At 43.4% G+C, this 19,927-nt stretch overlaps 2 protein-coding genes across 3 annotated transcripts; both read right to left on the reverse strand.

Annotated features, from left to right (window-relative positions):
- Positions 1–493: 493 nt before the first annotated feature.
- On the reverse strand, positions 494–9,397 carry LOC115542299 (tripartite motif-containing protein 16-like). Of its 2 annotated transcripts, none has more exons than XM_030354548.1 (3): positions 9,116–9,397; positions 3,911–4,980; positions 494–2,910 (listed from the first exon to the last, which is right to left on the reverse strand). In XM_030354548.1, exons 2-3 carry the CDS (start codon positions 4,977–4,979, stop codon positions 2,351–2,353), a joined length of 1,629 nt encoding a protein of 542 aa, XP_030210408.1. In that variant the 5' UTR covers position 4,980; positions 9,116–9,397; the 3' UTR covers positions 494–2,350. The 2 variants fall into 2 exon arrangements, with proteins under 2 accessions (XP_030210408.1, XP_030210406.1); XM_030354546.1 differs by lacking the exon at positions 9,116–9,397 and adding an exon at positions 5,070–5,173.
- Positions 9,398–11,740: 2,343 nt separating this feature from the next.
- LOC115542304 (zinc finger protein RFP-like) lies at positions 11,741–15,145 on the reverse strand. The gene is made up of 2 exons (XM_030354553.1): positions 14,995–15,145; positions 11,741–14,884 (listed from the first exon to the last, which is right to left on the reverse strand). The coding sequence occupies exon 2, from the start codon at positions 14,881–14,883 to the stop codon at positions 13,258–13,260; it is 1,626 nt and encodes a 541-aa protein (XP_030210413.1). The 5' UTR covers position 14,884; positions 14,995–15,145; the 3' UTR covers positions 11,741–13,257.
- Between the last annotated feature and the right edge of the window lie 4,782 nt (positions 15,146–19,927).

Here is a 19,927-nt window from a genome sequence, read left to right on the forward strand (position 1 = left end):
TCAATGGAATTTTACTGGGGCACTGGAGACTTTTACTGGGGCACGTGCCCCAGTAAAAAGGGGCTGACGACGCCTCTATAGGGGACACAAAGAACGTCCCGCCCCTCTGTGGTGATACCCGCTCCCGCCACTGGGTGTCGCTCATAACACTGATTATGGGACTGCTGCTTGTATGTGCCAGGGCATAGGTGGTAAACTATAGCAAAGAAATGTCAAACGGGTATTATTTACACACATGTAATGTGTATGCAAGACAATACTTAAGACAATCCTGGATGAGCTAGAAAGGAGTGCAGGGATAGGAGAGGAGGAAGAGGAGAGAGAAGAAGGAGAGAGGAGAAACTATGGAGAGGAGAGAAGAGCTGACAAGACAAAGTCACGGTACTCACAAAGATGGGGAGAGCCGTCACATGTAGTCACTCTGACCTTTTGGTTAGTGTGGAAAATGTGTTAGGTTGCTGTATGGTGGAGATTAAAAGTCATTGACTAATCACCTTTTCCCCATTTTTATTTAAATCAAAAATGTGTTTCCCTGATAATCATTCTTGATTCCGATATAGTTATGTTTAGATGATTATACACATTAATCCTCAAAACATAGTACACGTAACTGCAACCATTAACCATTGTGTAGCAGTAAACCTTTAAATAATTTGAGAAAAAAAAAGACAATGAAGAATATAATGTTATCTAATAATTTAGAATGGGTTATAAATCATTTATAATAGTCAGGGTTCACTTCACACTCTCTACTACTCTCTTCTATCTACTAGTCCTACATTGGGCCAGATGTTGGAGTACAGCGGCTCTTCACACAAAGCCCTCGGAGGGAAGAGGATTTGTTTTATTATGTTTCAGTGAACTCTTTTTTCCACGAAGAAAAATTGTTGACAAAACAAATGAAAATAGTACCTGTTTAATGTGAACAAATGTAATGTAAAATTTCCCCTGAAAACATCTATTCCACTAAGAAAGGAAAGATTTAATTTTTTGTGCATTTTATTTAAATCAGAAAAACTTACAAATATAAATCGGTTGTCATTTATGACTTATGTAAAGATTATGATAAACAACCGTATCCTCAAAACTTTGAGTAACTACAACCATTTACTAAACCAAAAGAAAAGAAAAACTGAGAAATCGCACGTTGAAGAACATAGTGGAATCTAATAATTTACAATGGGTTATATTTTATAATAGTAAGGGTTATTTTCCTAATGGATTTCTCCAGCAGTACAACATTAATGCAGTTATCTCAGATCTCACATAGTAGAGATTCTCATTCAGGAAACAACCTTAGGTTTGGTTGTTTGATTATTTCATTATCAAACAAAGGCCTTAGTCTTTTGGATTGACAGGTGAGATGATCATGGGGGGAGAGTTTATACCTTGATCACCATATAAACATGGAGCGAAGAATGGATGGAGAGGCTCAGTAAAGGTGCAGCCAGTAACAGAGTAGATATGAACCCTGTCTTCCACATCATAGAAGGAGACCAGACCCTCATCATGATCAACAAACACCCCCACCTTCTGGAGCTCAGCTCTCAGAGGGACATGGACAGCAGGGTTATCATTAAGTACCTATCCATCAATATAATATTAAAAAAAACACTTAAACTAAAATTCACTGGTGAATTATGAGTGATTGAGTTACGTCTGTGCGAGTAATGAGTGTTTGAGTTATAAGTGTGTAAGTTATGAGAGAGGTATCTTTTTTTTTTTTTATCAAAGCAGGGCTGAGCGATCAGCCCTGCTTCAAGTCAAAATGTTGCAGAGTTATTGCAACACACATAGAAATATAAAGCTATTGTATGTCAATGGATATGTCTATGTTTTAGATACACATGTTTTAGGAACACAAATTATTTTTCAAACAGATTTTCTGTCTGCTTCTTATTTCGTTATTCACGTCCATAAAAATTCACTAGGATGCAGATTATCTTTTCACCGCCATCATCATTCAGTTCCCTGATTTTCTTCAACCTGTAGATCTCTTGGTCAGAGAAGACACGTTTTCTTTAACCCCTTATTAGGGGGTTTACTGACTTAACAATCAACTGTTCTTTTTAAAAATAGTCTTTGATTTTCAATTCCATGTTTTTGACAGACTGTTCTCTACCAAGCCACACGACCTGAGTTTGGTCATCTCTGTCATTGTGACCAAACAGAAATGCTGCCCAGCAATTGCTGTCTGGCGGCAAAGATCACAAAACCCTCCCTAGACCCACTGTATTTACAAACTGACAAGGAAGAATACAGACACAAAGGATACAACCGTTTGAAAGTCACTCAGTCTATAGAGACCACAATCCCACCATGCAGCAAGGAAGGTAGGGAGGGAAGGAGACTATAGCTGACACAGAGACACTGTGGAACCATAATCATACAACATAAACCCAGGGTAGAGTTCCTGAGTGAATGTAGGCTGGAAGGTGAGGATGTGTGTCAGTGTGTCTGAGGATCCACCTACATCTGGGGACACTTCGTAGAAGGACAGAATGCCAGCAGGTTGGTCCAGATACACTCCTACTCTGTTATAGCAAGAGGCGAAAGGTATTGTTGTTTCACTACCATTGAAGTGGGCAGAGTAAAAATCACCACCATTATTTTCATCACAATGAAGACACCAAGACATGTTGTTCTCTCCAAGCAAGCTGTCATCCCCCCTTCCTCTCCTTGTGATTCCTCTGTATGTCACTCCTATATCCACCCTTTCCTCCCACTCTACCTCCCAGTAACAGCGGCCAGTCAGACCCTCTCTACACAACACCTGTCTACGGTAGTCAAATCTTTCTGGGTGACCAGGATACCCTTGATTGCATCCAAGCTGTGTCACCTCTCTGTCGTCCTCAGACAGAGAGAGATGTCTGTGGGCTGTGTTCGGGTCAAGTGTGAGTTCACAAGCATCTGACGGGAGAAAAGGACATGATTAGGCTGCTGAGCCAAACAGAAATGCCTGCATGTATACAAAGTTTCATGAATATTGCACTTTCCTAGTGGAAATAGCAGCCATCCGTGACCCATTTTACCAGTACAAGTTTATTTAGATTTATTTATTATTTGACCATGTCGTTTTTGAGCTATGGCCGAATTTGTCGGGAGATATAATAATTCTAAAGAATACAATAGGGTTCCTATGTTTTTCGTAGGACCTCTAATAATACTAACAAATACAATAGGGTTACTATGTTTTTTGTAGGACCCCTAATAATACATTGTGGGAGTGTGTGGATGATGGCTGGTTTAAGCAGCCTCACCTGCAGAGTCAGATTGGACTCTGGGGCTTGGTGAGGCTGCACGTAAACCTTTTCCCTTTTGGGTCATCAGTGGACACAGGTTAAACCAACCATCTCCACACTCACTCAGGAGTTATCCTTGAACAACATCACCAGGCCATGTGTCATGTATTTACTGCAAACTTGACGATAAACTAGATACATTTTATGTTACTATGATAGGAACATTATGTTATGTCAAATAAAATAATGTTATGAATAATCATAATTATATCATTTATAAACTAAAACAATGACAAATTGAATAATTATTTACAAACATTTATAATAGGCCTAGTAATAACAATTAAACTATTTGGGTTATTTTTAAATAAAAAAAACACATCACAGCTATTAATAATAATAATGTTATTTATTACAATAATATGTAACAAATAACATGTTTTTTGTTTGCTTGTTTCTTATTATAAGAATTTAAATATTAAAATAATGAAATGTTTAATATAAATAAAATAAGTAGGATTAATTGTGATTGTGATCGATAACATTATCAATATACCTAAAATAAAGGAAGTCGACTCACAGTAGGATTTAATTGACATCACCTACTGCTGTGTACATGGACTATTCATCTAAATTGTTGTGTGTTGGCAAACAAAACAAACACTTACACTTCTTTATGCCTGGTTTCAGGTCAGGCACCTTCTTCATCTCCATGTTCAGAGTCTCCTCCAGCTGATCCAGGCATCTCCTCAAGGTCCCTACGTGTGACGGAGGACGGACCTCCACCGTCGTCCAGTCCCTGGTGGGTGTAGTATTCTTCAGGGATCTGAAGGCCTGGAGGAAGTGGAGGTGGTCTTTATTGTTTGAGAGCTTCTTCACCTCTGAGCTTCTATTAGTCAAGTCTTTTATTTCCTGCTCCAGCTCTTTGATGAGGTCTTCAGCTTGTTTTTCTGTTGAATTGAGTTTCTCTTTAACCGCTCGATGGAAATCATCCTGGCACTTTCCAATGACGCGCTTCAGAGCGGTGAAGACCTGCACCCCATCGGCTATCTCTCTATCTGCGTCTTTTTTGCTCAATTCTACTGTGTCTTTAATCCCCTGAATCTTTCGTATTCTGCTCTGGATCATGTGCTGAACTTCAGCCTCTATCTTCCCCAGCTGGGCCGTCTTCCCGTCATACGCCTCCTTTAGAGGTACAACAGCATGGAACTTGTGGTCTGTCTCTGTGCAGGACTGACACACACACTCCTGTTCAGTCTTGCAGAAGAGTTTCAGAAATCGGTCATGTTTCTTACACATCCTATCTTCCAGAAGGTCCATAGGCTCGACCAGCTCATGTCTCTTCAGGCCTGCGACTCTATGATGTGGCTCCAGGTGAGTTTGGCAGTAAGAGGTTAAACACACTAGGCAGAACTTCACGGCCTTCAGCTGGATCCCAGTACAGACGTCACATGGAACTTCTGCTGATTCAAAAAAAGGCTGCTCTTTTACTCGTACAGACTTTTTAAGCTGAGCTGCCAGCTCTGATAAAAGTATATTGACACGCAGATCAGGTCTTGCATGGAAAAGCTCGTTGCAAACAGGACATTTGCACCGGACGTTTTCACCCCAGAACTTAGTAATACAGGTTCTGCAGAAGTTGTGTCCACATGGTGTGGTGACTGGGCTGCTGAACTCATCCAGACAGATGGGACATGAAAAGTTCTCTTCAGACCACGAAGGTTTAACAGAGGCCATCCTAAACACAGATGACAAGGTAAAGCAATTCCATTATAATTATAATTACATAAACGAATTATTCCCGCAGAGTTGTGCTGCATTACTCACCTTGTCGTTGATTCTGTCTTTCAAGCTATTTTTTTTTTCCAAAATTCGATTTATTTTCTTCTGAAAGAGAGAACTGCTTCCACGTGTGGTGGCTTTTGTTTCTCTGAACCTTAAGTTTCGTTTCCGCAGCTTTGGTCGCTCACAAAGTTTCGCTGCGAATTTTTCTGTTCGCTTTGGTCGCTCAAGTCGCTCATGACGTACAATTCAATTATGCAGACGCATTTAAAGGAGCCGTATGCGTTAAGTAGGCCCTACAGACAGCCATATCAAATAGTGAACTCTCCCATACACCTTGGCCATATTGCCGAGACGGTTTTGCTTGTTCGATAAAGTGCTTCGACAACAAGTAGGACAGTGATTCCCCCCAATACAAAAAAAATCCTAAAATGTAGGCTAATTACAACCGAGAACAAAAAACCCTGCGTGCTGTAGTAGTTAAAATATGTTTCACTGATCTGGATCTGCAAATCATGATCTGCACTCATTCGTCGCATTCAAAACAAATAGACATTCCCGCACATGGCTAATTTGCATACGCGCACAGGACTGGTTGGCTCTGCAAGGCAAATAATGGAACATATCGATCTATCTAGGCTTTTCTGTCTATCTATCTATCTATCAACGTGTGTCTAGTTTTAATGTGATGTATTGTGTGTATGTCCAGTCAGACTTGTTCTGTGTGGTCTTGTAGGCTACTGTCGTGTGTGGGCCGAACCACCTAAATGGATTCCCGACGATTTGTGTCGTTTGGTATTAATAAAGACTTGACTAGGCTTTCTATCTATCTAGACTAGATATATCCCTTGTCATTTATCCCTCGTCTTGTCGATTAGTTTGTTTATGTGACGATTTCAAAAACTTTTTTGGTTTTGTTTAAAGCATGCTACACGCGATTGGTTGGTTAGATTGGTGGCATGGAGAGCAAATTAAAATGATTCCCGCTTAAATACGAACGTTCTAGATGTAGCCTATAAATACTCCCGCTTATCATCACTTGATATCCAAACCACTACGGCGTTTCAATCTCTGAACTGAAAAGGGGTGGGTTCGTACAACACCGGGTGCCCAGTTACAGCCGCGATTAATACTTCAGCCGACATTTTGTTCAGTGAGTGAATAAAGGTAGGTAGGAACCAAAGTGCCTGCCGATGTTCCCTGGGATCCACGCAAGCGAAGAGCGTCTACATTCCGATTGGCTGTCAGTGTTTGGCCGCTGAAGCGAATAATAGTCATTTGCATAAAGTTAAAAAGTTTTCAACTTCTTTTTGACGCTCTGGTCGCTCAACTTTGGCCGCTGGTAGCGTTGGTCGCTTTGGTCGCTTTGGTCGCTCTTGCCCATAGAAAGTGAATGACTTCCGGCGATTTGGTCGCTCAATTCGCTTCTGGTGTGGACGGACACGACGTCCTCTCCTCTCCTCCCCTAACACCTGGCTCCTCCCCTGTACGTCCACACCAGGAGCGACCATAGCGTCAAAGACGCTTTGGTCGCTCACAAAGTTTCGCTGCGAATTTTTCTGTTCGCTTTGGTCGCTCAAGTCGCTCATGACGTACAATTCAATTATGCGGACGCATTTAAAGGAGCCGTATGCGTTTAGTAGGCCCTACAGACAGCCATATCAAATAGTGAACTCTCCCATACACCTTGGCCATATTGCCGAGACGGTTTTGCTTGTTCGATAAAGTGCTTCGACAACAAGTAGGACAGTGATTCCCCCCAATATACAAAAAATCCTAAAATGTAGGCTAATTACAACCGAGAACAAAAAACCCTGCGTGCTGTAGTAGTTAAAATATGTTTCACTGATCTGGATCTGCAAATCATGATCTGCACTCATTCGTCGCATTCAAAACAAATAGACGTTAGCGCACATGGCTAATTTGCATAGGCCTACGTGCACAGGACTGGTTGGCTCCGCAAGGCAAATAATGGAACATATCTATCTATCTAGGCCTTTCTGTCTATCTATCTATCAACGCGTGTCTAGTTTTAATGTGTATTGTGTGTGTCCAGTCAGACTTGTTCTGTGTGGTCTTGTAGGCTACTGTCCTGTGTGGGACGAACCACCTAAATGGATTCCCGACGATTTGTGTCGTTTGGTATTAATAAAGACTTGACTATCTATCTATCTAGACTATTTAATTAAAAATTATTCACCTCAGGCTCCGTGAATAGTGGGGAATAGAGGGATAAATGACAAGGGATATATCTCTTGTATCCCTGTTCCCCACTATTCACGGAGCCTGAGGTGTGAGCCTCGTCTTGTCGATTAGTTTGTTTTTGTGACGATTTCAAAAACTTTTTTGGTTTTGTTTAAAGCATGCTACACGCGATTGTTTGGTTAGATTGGTGGCATGTAGAGCAAATTATAATGATTCCCGCTTAAATACGAACGTTCTAGATGTAGCCTATAAATACTCCCGCTTATCATCACTTGATATCCAAACCACTATGGCGTTTCGATCTCTGAACTGAAAAAGGGTGGGTTCGTACAACACCGGGTGCCCAGTTACAGCCGCGATTAATACTTCAGCCGACATTTTGTTCAGTGAGTGAATAAAGGTAGGTAGGAACCAAAGTGCCTGCCGATGTTCCCTGGGATCCACGCAAGCGAAGAGCGTCTACATTCCGATTGGCTGTCAGTGTTTGGTCGCTGAAGCGAATAATAGTCATTTGCATAAAGTTAAAAAGTTTTCAACTTCTTTTTGACGCTCTGGTCGCTCAACTTTGGCCGCTGGTAGCGTTGGTCGCTTTGGTCGCTTTGGTCGCTCTTGCCCATAGAAAGTGAATGACTTCCGGCGATTTGGTCGCTCAATTCGCTTCTGGTGTGGACGGACAGTAACACGCTAACTAACTAACGCTGCCCCCACCCTTTGGAATTCACTCCCCTCCCCCATCAAAGTCTCTCCAACCCTCTCTTCTTTCAAATCTGCCCTCAAAACATACCTTTTCACACTAGCCTTCCCCTCCTAACTCCCACCTTATTCTTCATGTTAACCTCTGTTTTTCTTTTATTCCTAGTCTGTCTTACATAGTTTTGATAGGGCAATATGTAAAGCGTCTTAGAGTACCATATTAAGCGTTATATAAATTGTATTTATTATTATTATTATTATTATTATTATTAACAACCCACGGCACACGAGTGCACTGCATGCGCACTGTGTGGCCTATTCAAATGCGTTGATGTGTGTTCTCATCTTTCTGGGGTTAAAAGAGAACCGGTGCAAAACGAAAGACATCGTTGATCGGTGATTTACTGGGGATTTGCGACTGTTTCATTTATTTGTATCCTTCATTTTACCATAGTTTTCACGTGACGTCACGCCCTTGTTGGAACGCCCACCTGGAGGGCAAAAGACACTATTTCAACTGCCTGTCCGCTGCCCCCCAGCAACTTTTTTTTACTAGCTTTGGCTTAACTTTTGCCAAAATGCCAGATAGTTGTTGTGCAATTGGCTGCACAAATCGACGAGGAGACAAGCCTGGGTTGTGCTTTTACAGAATCCCGTCTGAGAAAGAAAACCCAGAGAGGAGGAGGTTGTGGATATGTGCTGCCGAGTGTTCGCACCGCACGCGCGGTGATTTATAGGAACTATTGCGTACGACACACACCGCTCCGCAGAGGTGTGTGTGTGTGTGTGTGTGTGTGTGTGTGTGTGTGTGTGTGTGTGTGTGTGTGTGTGTGTGTGTGTGTGTGTGTGTGTGTGTGTGTGTGTGTCGCACGTACGCTCCCCGTGACCAACCTAGGTCGAGACCCACTTGTTTCCGTGGTTCGTCGGTTTCACGGAGGCGCTCGGCCCGGCTCGGCTCAGTCTTAACCCGGTCCGACCCAGGTCACTCTGTTAAATCCCTTCACAACAGTTGCTTTAATACGAATTCAGACCTGACCCCCGTTTAGCGGGATCAAGGTCTCTCTTGGTCAACACGAAACGATGATGTATCTTTTTGCCTTGGGATTGAACAAAACCTCTTTTACATCTCTGCCTTGTCACCCTCTATACACGTCAGTCACAATCAACCATTGCCTGTAATATGCGCCACTTACCGTGAGGGGATCAGCTGGGAAAGCGCGTCGTTCTGCTTTGCCTGTGTCGAGGAGTCGACAGGGAAAAGGACTCGAACGATTGAGTTAACCTACTACAAATGTAGTCAGGTATTTATTTTTAGGTCCAATAAACACAATAACTTTTACAACTGAGTATAGATTTAAAGAGAACAGACCGTAAAAGAAGAAGAGGATAGATGTGAGATGGACAAGATTAAATAAAGAGTAGATTTTAACCAAACTATAGGCCTACTGAATCTAAGAGGGGATCCTAATTGAGCCTTTCCCAAGGAAGGGTAGGCAGCGCTGTAAAATGGGTGGGGTCTGCTGTCCATCCTGGCTCCGTAGCCAAGCAGGTGACCAATCACAGTACACTCACCTTATGGCGACGGTTCAGCTGAATCAAGCTACAGAGTTATTACAGAACTAGACAATTAAAGTCCTTTCTACCTGTGTTGTCTGGAAAGCCTAATGAATTTCAAGACAACAATAATCGCACCTTCTCTTTCTTACTCTCTTTTTGTGTACGATGGCTGTATGATGTCATCATGTAAGGTATGTTATTTCCCTGTTATACACAAACACAAGAAACACAGTCACACTAACAGGAGTCCTCACACCAACAAGTTTGCTTGAAGCCAAAGTCTCTCTCTCTCTCTCTGTCTCTTTATTTTTAATTAAATTATTATTTTAACTAAAAATGACTTAATTAATAATCCAACATCTTTTCTACACAATTTGTAGATTGGTTTGCATTATTTATATTCAACGACTCCCTCTCCATGTGAAACGCCTACTGTTGCTGGCAACACCTCTGATTGGCTTATAGGGTGACCCGTCACCTGCTGTTGCAGGCACCACCTCTGACTGGCTGATAGGGTGACCCGTCACCTGCTGTTGCAGGCATCACCTCTGATTGGCTGATAGGTTGACCCGTCACCTGCTGTTGCAGGCATCACCTCTGATTGGCTGATTGGGTGACCCGGTCCCCTGCTGATTAGGCGCTGATGCGACACACCTGTCCTCCTCTTATTGAAGCTGAACTGAAGGGGCGTTCACAGGGGAGCCGGCAGCCCTGCAGCCCCACAATGAACCAGGACTGTTGAGGGGCTCAGGGGACCCCGTTGGTTCTTTTGTTTAGACTCGAAGTGAAACCGTATTTGTATTAAAATCACTGGTAAAGTGACATGAATCACTGGAGGCTGTGTTTTTCGGGCGGGGAATCACAGACACGGGTTGTCTCGACAACCTGAGAAGTTGTAAATGCAACAACTAATAAGTAAATGCTAATTAGTTTTTTTTGACAACAAACAAGTTTACGATTAACCGTAAAAGTTAATCACCTGGTGTTGGCATACCGAGCTCCGTGGGAGCAGCTTTATGTTTTAAGGGGTTAACCTCTCTGTGAATGGTGGTAGCACAAAAGGGCAGGGTTATGGTTGCCTAGAGACAGGGAGAGAGATACGCCGATATTTAAGGAGACAACTTCTAAATATGAGGATACTTTGGAAAGGAGAGGAGATCAAACCAAACTGCTTGCCGACGATATACGTGAGATAAAGGAGGAAGCTGCGCAAAGACATGGCGAATATGGCAGAGAGACGGCTGACGGACCTACACACGGCGATGGAGAGACAAGGAGTGGAGCGGCCCACACCCTCGACGCAGGGCACTCACAGGGGCGTGGCCTAGGCGCAGGGGGAGGAGGACAGGATGTGGGTAAAAGTGTGTGTGCACAGGAATAGGTTGCCATATCAGAAAAGGATCTGGTGGTAAAATCTACGGATGCCTTGCCTGCAGTATACGGAACCATGTTTGTGTGTGGACAGAACGCTTATTCATATCTGCCTCTTGACTGCCGTGGTTCATGTAATGTTGCCTTTGTAGTGCCTGCTTTGAAGGGTGATGCTACCATTCAATCTAAGCGTAATTTAGTCCATCAGAACTTTCCAGTTGCTGCTCCAACCCACTTTTCTGCTGGGAACAGTGAGAGCTAATAAAGTTGTTGGAGCTTCACTGCCAAGCAGAGGGAGGTGTCAGGACATTCAATTTCCTTTTATTTTTCCATTTTTTATCTGTTTTTTGGTTTAATCATGAGTAACCTCAGTTTGTTATTTTTAAGTAGCCTACACCTGGCTTCCTTGTGAATGATTTGTATACTTTTTAATGTTTACTATTTCCTTTCATACTTTCATTTGTTGATTTAGTTAATTGTTTACCAGTAGATACACTGAATCCTCCTATCTTTAAACTACGTTTAACATGATCAAGAGGGAGGAATGTAGAATGCTGGTGTATTCTAGTTTCTCTGTGTTCTCGTGCACACACCTGTGTTCACACTTCTTAATGTAAGGACAGGCCAGTGCCTCTCCAACTGATACAAGGCGTTATTTCCACGTCGGGTGGCTTTGGTTTCTATGAACCTCCTCCTGTAACACCTGACTCCGCCCCTAACCCCTGGCTCCGCCCCCACGGACACACTATTCACTGACGTTTCAACTTTCACACTCTGACCTTGGGTGCAATCATGCACTCCGTTGGCTACTTCAAATGTGTTGATGTGTGTGCTCCGCTTTGTGGAGTCAACATATGTTAAATATTTAAAAGACAAAACACAGAAAGCTGTTCCAAAACGAGAGACATTGTGGTGATTTATTAGTGATTTGACAGATTATCTGTAATTAAGAGCCATACAAAAACAATTGACTTGACTCGACTGGTATTTTCTCGACAGTCTTTATGAAAACAACCCTCTCCATGTGTGCCTAGGTTAAATATGTTATACGGTTTTTAATTAATATTGAGCCATCACTGGTAGTTACATAAGGTTTATCTTCCAGACTTTAACCTCATAAAACAGCTGCATCATGGGACTCAGGGTAGGGCAGACAAACCAGACCAACGAGTTCAACATCAAGAGACAACCAGTGTTGTGGGTAATTACACAGGTAATATATTAGGTTTAGCAGTTACTTATAGAACTTTGGTTAGATTATTCAAGTTACTATGTCAAGTAAATAACTGGTAACAGGTACGATACCGGTATGGAATAGGCTAGCCCTCCAGAGCCCTAAGTAGCCTAGGTCTAGGCTAAGTGCCTTCAATAGTTTTATTTATCAGCTAGTAATATGTAAAAAATAATGTCATATTCGTTTTTTAAAGTAACTTGCCCAACACTGGAGACAACACAGAAATCACAGCCCATAGAAAACATGGATGGATTTCAGCACAGCAGTCTACAAACTCATCAGCGATGGCAACTGGGCCAAAGCGGTTCTGAGTACTGAGTGCTGCTGTGTATTCTTGCATAATAACACAAGACCAACATAAGGTTAGACTCGAAACGTCAACAACTTTGATATCGTTGCCGTCAGGGGAAACATTGTGAGTCCAAAACCTGTTACCATCAGCAGAGCAAACGCAGACAGCAACAAGGGAATTTAAATAAATGCCAAGGTGTTTTTTTGTAGTAGGGGAAAGTGGGGGATGAGAATGACAAATCAGGAGGTGTAAAGGCGATGGCGGAGGACGGAGCTGAGGTGAGCAGCACAGCGGGCGAGGGACATGGGCAGGCAGGTGAAAAGGCAGGTAGAAATAGGTCACAGGAGTGCACAGGTCAAGAAGCCGATGCTATGGATAGCACCACGGTGGTTGGAACTGCGATCTGAGAGAGAGAATGAGGGAAGGAGGGAGAGAGAGCGAGGAAGGGCAAGGAGAATGTAGCTATTCTACTGAGTAAACATTGTACTGAGGATGTAACTATTCCACAAAAAATGACCCCATTCTACTTTTTGTACATCTTATTGAAATAAAAATCATACATACATTTTACATATATCATTTTTTTTAACCACACATTTTCAACATTTTCTACTAGCTGCAAACCTTTAGAATTTGATATTGGTAAATGTATAAAAAGGATTCTGTCTATCGGACATTGATCAATATAGTATATGTAATCTAATCATGTATCATGGGTTATATTTAATAACAGTAAGGGTTATTATCTTACATAATTTCTCCTTGTTTAATGACAGTGAAGAGTACAATATTAAAGTAGTTCTCTCAGATTTCACATAGCGGAGATTCTAATTCAGGAAACAACACTAGTTGTTTTGGTTATTTTATTATCAAACAAAGTCCTAGTCTGTTTGATTGACAGGTGAGATGATCAGGGGGGCAGAGTTTCTACCTCGATTATTAGGTGTACCTGGACAGAGGACTGGAAAGAGAGGCTCACTAAAGATGCATCCAGTAGCAGAGTAGAGATGAACCCTGGCTTCCACATCATAGAAGGAGACCACACCCTCATCATAATCAACAAACACCCCCACCTTCTGGAGCTCAGCTCTCAGAGGGAGACGGACATCAGGGATACCAGTAAATACCAACCCATCCTTGTCGAAGGTAATACTCCAGTAGCCAGTCTCAGGGGTCCTTAAGGCACAACCTTTTCTGTCGATGGACTCTCTGGCCACTCCTAAACACCATACTTTCTTGTTTTTGACCTGTACCTCAAAGTAAAATCTCCCTGAGGAGAAGCTCTGCCTCGTGAGAACACGTGGATTCTGTGTAAATCTCTTAGGGTTGTCTGGGAGTTTCTTCACTGCATATCCATGATGTACTTGTTTCCCATCCCCAGACAGGATGAGGTTGAGATGAGCTGTATCAGGATCCAGAGTCACATCTACTTCATACTGCTGGACCCTCTTCAGTTCAGCACCACACAGCTCCTTCATCTCCATGTTCAGTGTCTCCTCCAGCTGATCCAGGGATCTCCTCAAGGTCCATACGTAAGACGGAGGACGGACCTCCACCGTCGTCCAGTCCCTGGTGTGTGGAGGATCCTTCAGGGATCTGAAGGCCTGGAGGAAGTGGAGGTGGTCTTTAGTGTGTGAGAGTGGTTTCACCTCTAAGCTTCTATTGGTCAGATCTTCTATTTCCTGCTCCAGCTCTTTGATGAGGTCTTCAGATTGTTTCTCTGTGGTTTTCAGTGACTCTTTAACCATTTGGTTGAAGTCATCCTGCCACTTCTCCATGCAGCGCTTTAGAGCAGTGATGATCTGCAAACCATCAGCAATGTCTCTGTCTGCGACTTTCTTGCTCAATTCTACTGTGTCTTTGATCTTCTTAATCTTTAGTTTTCTCTCCTGGATCATCAGCGGAACTTCAGCCTCTAACTTCCCCAACTGTGCTGTCTTCACTTCATATTCCTCCTTTAGAGGTACAACAGGATGGGACCTGTGGTCACCCTCTGTGCAGAACTGACACACACACACCTGTTCACTCTGGCAGAAGAGCTCCAGAAGCCGGTCGTGTTTCTTACACATCCTGTCTTCCAGACGGTCCATAGGCTCAACCAGCCGATGTTTCTTCAGGACTGTGACTCTCTGATGTGGCTCCAGGTGGGTTTGGCAGAAAGACATAAAACACTCTAGGCAGGACTTCATGGCCTTCAGCTTGGTCCCACTACAGACGTCACAGCCTACTTCTGCTGGATCAACACAAGGCTGCTCTTTTACCCGTACAGTCGTTCTAAACTGAGCAGCCAGCTCTGATAAGAGGGTATTGACCCATGGATCAGGTCTTGTGGGGAAATGCTCATTGCAAACAGGACATTTGAACTGGACTTGCTCATCCCAGAATTTTGTTACACAGGTTCTGCAGAAGTTGTGTCCACATGGTGTGGTGACTGGACTGTTGAACACATCCAGACAGATGGGACATGAAAAGTTCTCTTCTGACCAGGAAGACTTAGCAGAGGCCATCCTAGACACAGACAACATGGTTTAAGTAACGCGAGCAATACCATTATTTTTGTAATTCTATAACGGGACGAGAGGTTATAACTTTTCTTAAAGTTGTGCTGTTTTACTCACCTTGTTGTGGTTTCTGTCTCTCAGACTATTTGCTTCAAAATGCGTGTTATTTTCCTCCTGAACAAGAGAACAGCTACCACGTCGGGTTGCTTTGGTTTCTATGAACCTTAGGTTTCGTTTCCTCAAATTACGTCCTCTCCTCTCCTCCCCTAACATCTGGCTCCGCCCCTAACCCCTGGCTTCGCTCCCAAGGACACGCAGTTACCTGACGTTTCAACGTTCACTCTCTGACTTTGGCAACATTCATGCTTTGTGTATTGTTGCATATTCTCGAAGAAAGTTGTCCAATCCCGGGTTGCTTTAACTCACTTCATTTATTATAAAGTCGTCGGCATGTTTCGGCATGGTAAGTGAAGCTATACGGAGGGAATTGTTTCTAACGCGAGTGAGAGGAAAATACCGTGATCTACTTCAAGCCCCCCGGGCTAAGGCCCGGGTGGCTTGCTGCGCCGTCTACCTATTGATCTCTGGCCTGTTCACTCGACGTCCTCCGTACAGGACGTCAAGTGGGTGTGGCCTATGCAGTGGGCGTTGCCTAGTGGGCGTGGCCGGGGTGACGTTATGGCTTCGGCTTCTTCACTTAATTAAAGGTGAAGAGGGAGCAGCCTTCAATAACATCATGCTCCCCTTGTGGCTATGTGAGGGTAACGCAGCTTATATGTTTGGTCCTGCATCATTGGGTCTATGTGTGGGTAGCTTAGATTCTTAAAATACGTAACAGTCCCTCCTTGGTCATCTTAGATGACCATACAATAATATTTTAAATCATAAACACCATTTACCACACCGAAAACATAGTCAAAGTAGGATCAATCATCAACACCATCAACCGTCGCGGAAAGACCTCTTGAAGAGAGGGGAAAAACCACTACGCGTCCCCATAATACTGAGACGGCATTCACGTTGTGGGTCTTATTGGAAATACAGGTCATTATTTAACAATACAACAATGAACACAAATCTTGTTAACATACAATCACATGGCCAAACAGCACACAAACAAAACTATCCATAGAAATCCTGAGCTAATACTTTTTGGTCATGTGCTACAAGGTCATACAATTTTCATCATGTGCAAAAGTAAAGTAAAAATTGGTAGTCATAATACAATTTAAAAAATTCAAGATTATTGATAGCCTAGCATGGATTCGGGTGGTTCAGGTGATCTTCGTGCATTGGTTCGCTGTTGCATGTGGGTGGTTTGGGCATGGATTCTGTCGCCGTCGGGCCTGTAGTTCATGAACCCAAGACTCATCCCTCCTTGTCAAGGGCTCAACTCAGAGAGGTTACTCCTACATCATGGGAGCCTCCAAACAGGTTCTCCGTCGTCGTCGTGTCAGCAACAGGTGGCCTGTAAACAACCGTCTCAAAGATCAACAGTACCATTATCAATGCAGCGATTCAGAAATAACGGGTTGCACTCGCAACCAAGCAATACTACCAAATAATAAACATAGTCTGGTATGGTTGTTTTAAAATGTGTTATTCAAGTAAATCCGGGATATTGATTATCTTAAATACAGTCGATTCTACTAGAATAGTATAGGTGTTGACTATTCTACATATTGCAGCTGGATAGGGTCGGGCCCCTCAGGTAATGTAAGCCTGAATGGCACTTGGCACTTCTGTAGCGCCCACTGCTGTGGTGATCAGCAGATGCAGTAGCCCTCGTGCGCAGGGAATACAACGGCAGCCGGTGACAATTAACACGGTCTCTGCATTTATTCCCGCGACGGGCACTTACTGGATTCTGCCTTTCCACCTCCCAGACATATTCTCCATCCATCCTGTGAAAGGGTCATTAATGCCGGAGTTCTCTGCCAATTCTAACCTGAGGGATTGTAATCATACCAGCGCCCTGGCCACCAACCCATCCGGTGCGATTCAAATCCTGCTGTTATTTGATCTCCTCATGTGACTGTTAGTCCTTGCTCGGCGGTGGTAGTTTGTAGGCTCCGGGTGTGTCTGCATCTGGTTCTGGAACTTTTTGCTTCTATTGCAGAAATACAAACTCATGTACAGCAGTTAGTTGTTCAAAAACATATTTCCATGAATTCTAATTTTAATTGTTTTACAGTATCTACTTTGGTTTAATTTCACACTACATCCCTCCTTGCGCATTGCTTCAGCCATGTGCATTGAATGACAACCAAAGATAACAACACCGTAGTTCAACCAAGTTGCTACAACCAAAAAGATGTAAAAGGGAATTAACAATGTTAAAATTTGCATGTTCAATATCACTTCTGTGTTAACCGTATATCATAATAACAGTTACCTTCATCATACTACCCGATTGTCCTACACTAACTATGCATATTGGATGACCTAATCTTCATTTATTCTACCTATTGCTCGCATTTGATGTTGTCCACACTTTGATTCACTCCTATGTACATCGCATACCACATCAAACGTGAATACGCCTTATTCTCTGCACAATATCCTATTGCGCCACTTTCTGCATACCACATCAAACGTGAATATGTCTTAGCAAAGTGAAGTAAAGTAAAACTCAGTTTTATCTTTACTTATTTTATAGCTACACATGTCCCGGACACGTTCATTACTATTTCCAAAACAGTTTTTTTAGCTACGCAGGTCCCAGACCTAACTATACCATTACATGAACAGTATTTATTATTATAATTATCTAGTTTTTTGTTGGTCAACATCAAATCGATACATTAATTCAACCTTCTGACTTACCGACCTACCCGATTTCTCCCCGTGTGAGCCCGCGAATGACAACTCTCCCGGGGCCTCCCCATGAGCCCCATCGTTACCACCTCAGAACACTGCAGGAACAATTAGTCGATTAACGTGTGGCTTGGAGGAGGCTCCCAGGAAGTGCCACAATCCTACGTCTGACACCCGGTGAATTTTGAGCTAGGTCAATCAAAACAGTCTAAACTAGGCAGAACAAAGAGTCATCCAAACCTACAACAATTATGCACATCTGGGTATCAAATATATGGTGATATTCTATAAACAAAACAAAAACTGAACCTAAAAGAAAAATTCAGAAGTTATCGGATGAAACAAATGTTATTGTAATTGAACTACAGCAGTTGAGCTAACTCCCGCCTTGGGCACCGGTTAAAACCATGAATGCCGGGCATCCATCACTGCTTGTGTTGCAAAGGCCTGAAGATGAAGAACAAATTTAGTACAAATGTGAACATTTACAGATCGTTTAAACTATTAATGTTGGTGAATCAAAAAACATTGATTACAACCCACACAAACATTTGCGTGTTTTGCCGATATCAACTAGGGAGTGGCTCTCTGTATTTCAGCACCTAGACACACAGACCCTCAAATATACAAACACTAAATTTACATCCTGCCTCCAACACATGGCTGGGTGTGAGGGTGGGAGGCCTCTCTATTGTTAGTTAAATCAAAGCCCCCGTCCCACCGTTCCCGATCTTCTTTAAGCAATATGAATAAGGAAGGGTAGGGGAAGAGAATGTTTGCAGGGACAAAGGGTGAGGAGGGGGGGATCCGACGACTGGACCTGTGGACAGGGGGATGGGGGGTCTGACTACTGGACCTGTGAAGACTGGGACAAAGGGAGTGGGGGGGTGGAGGGGAGAGAGGGGGGGGGGGGGGAGAAGAGAGAGAGAGGGGGGAAGGAGAGAGGGAGAGAGAGAGAGGGTGGGGGGGGAAGAGGAGGGAGAGAGAGGGGGGGGGGGGGCTCCCCGCTGCTCTTGGTCTCTGCAAGACCCAAGATGGCGGACGTCTGGACAAAGGAAACCCACGTCACGAAGACGCGCCGTCTCTTTAACACCCCGTGGTTACACTCTACGGCTGCGTTGTATACTAATCAAAATTGCACATTAGATTTGAAATGAACCGGGAGGAATCAATCCAATTTGAACTCCTTGGCCAAGTCTCCGTTTTAATATGCAACTAAGCTAGATTAACGTTAAAAACCTGACCTTTCCTCACCCCACCGTAAAGAGTTTGGAAGTTTGTGGCCGGTAATAAATAAACCTTATAGTGGCCCGGCTTAACTTCGGCGCTTTCACTATTTACCTTAGATGGTCTCGGCCTAACTTCGAGACATTCATCAATTACCTTATGATTACCTTATCTCGGCTTAACTTCGAGACATTCATCATATAAATCAAAAAAAACAAAAAAACACAGGTACTACGTCTCCCACGTGGTACAGACAGACACAGAGACAGAGACAGACAGAGACAGACAGACATAACACACCGGGGGTCCCTTTGTGCAGGCTACCATTGCCTTATCAAACAGCCAGGAGCGCCCAGGTAAACAAAGGGATGGGGGGATGGGGGGGTCTTCACAGTTCCTTGCAACCGTTGATCTACACGTGTTGTTATGCTAGGCCTCTGCAGCAGCACAATCGGACGGTGGCTAAAACAAGCTTACACCTAAGTGTTCTTATAACCAATCCTATTTCAGATTTAATCTTTAAAACAATGATTTATACTTACCTCAGACGTGTGTGGCCTGTTGAAGTTGTTTTAGCGTCGCGCCCCCCGGGATTTTCGGGACTTTCTTCCAAACGTCACGGGTCACCAAATTGTTGCATATTCTCGAAGAAAGTTGTCCAATCCCGGGTTGCTTTAACTCACTTCATTTATTATAAAGTCGTCGGCATGTTTCGGCATGGTAAGTGAAGCTATACGGAGGGAATTGTTTCTAACGCGAGTGAGAGGAAAATACCGTGATCTACTTCAAGCCCCCCGGGCTAAGGCCCGGGTGGCTTGCTGCGCCGTCTACCTATTGATCTCTGGCCTGTTCACTCGACGTCCTCCGTACAGGACGTCAAGTGGGTGTGGCCTATGCAGTGGGCGTTGCCTAGTGGGCGTGGCCGGGGTGACGTTATGGCTTCGGCTTCTTCACTTAATTAAAGGTGAAGAGGGAGCAGCCTTCAATAACATCATGCTCCCCTTGT

The sequence above is a fragment of the Gadus morhua genome, chromosome 4 (genome assembly GCF_902167405.1).
Source record: "Gadus morhua chromosome 4, gadMor3.0, whole genome shotgun sequence".
NCBI lineage: Eukaryota > Metazoa > Chordata > Actinopteri > Gadiformes > Gadidae > Gadus > Gadus morhua.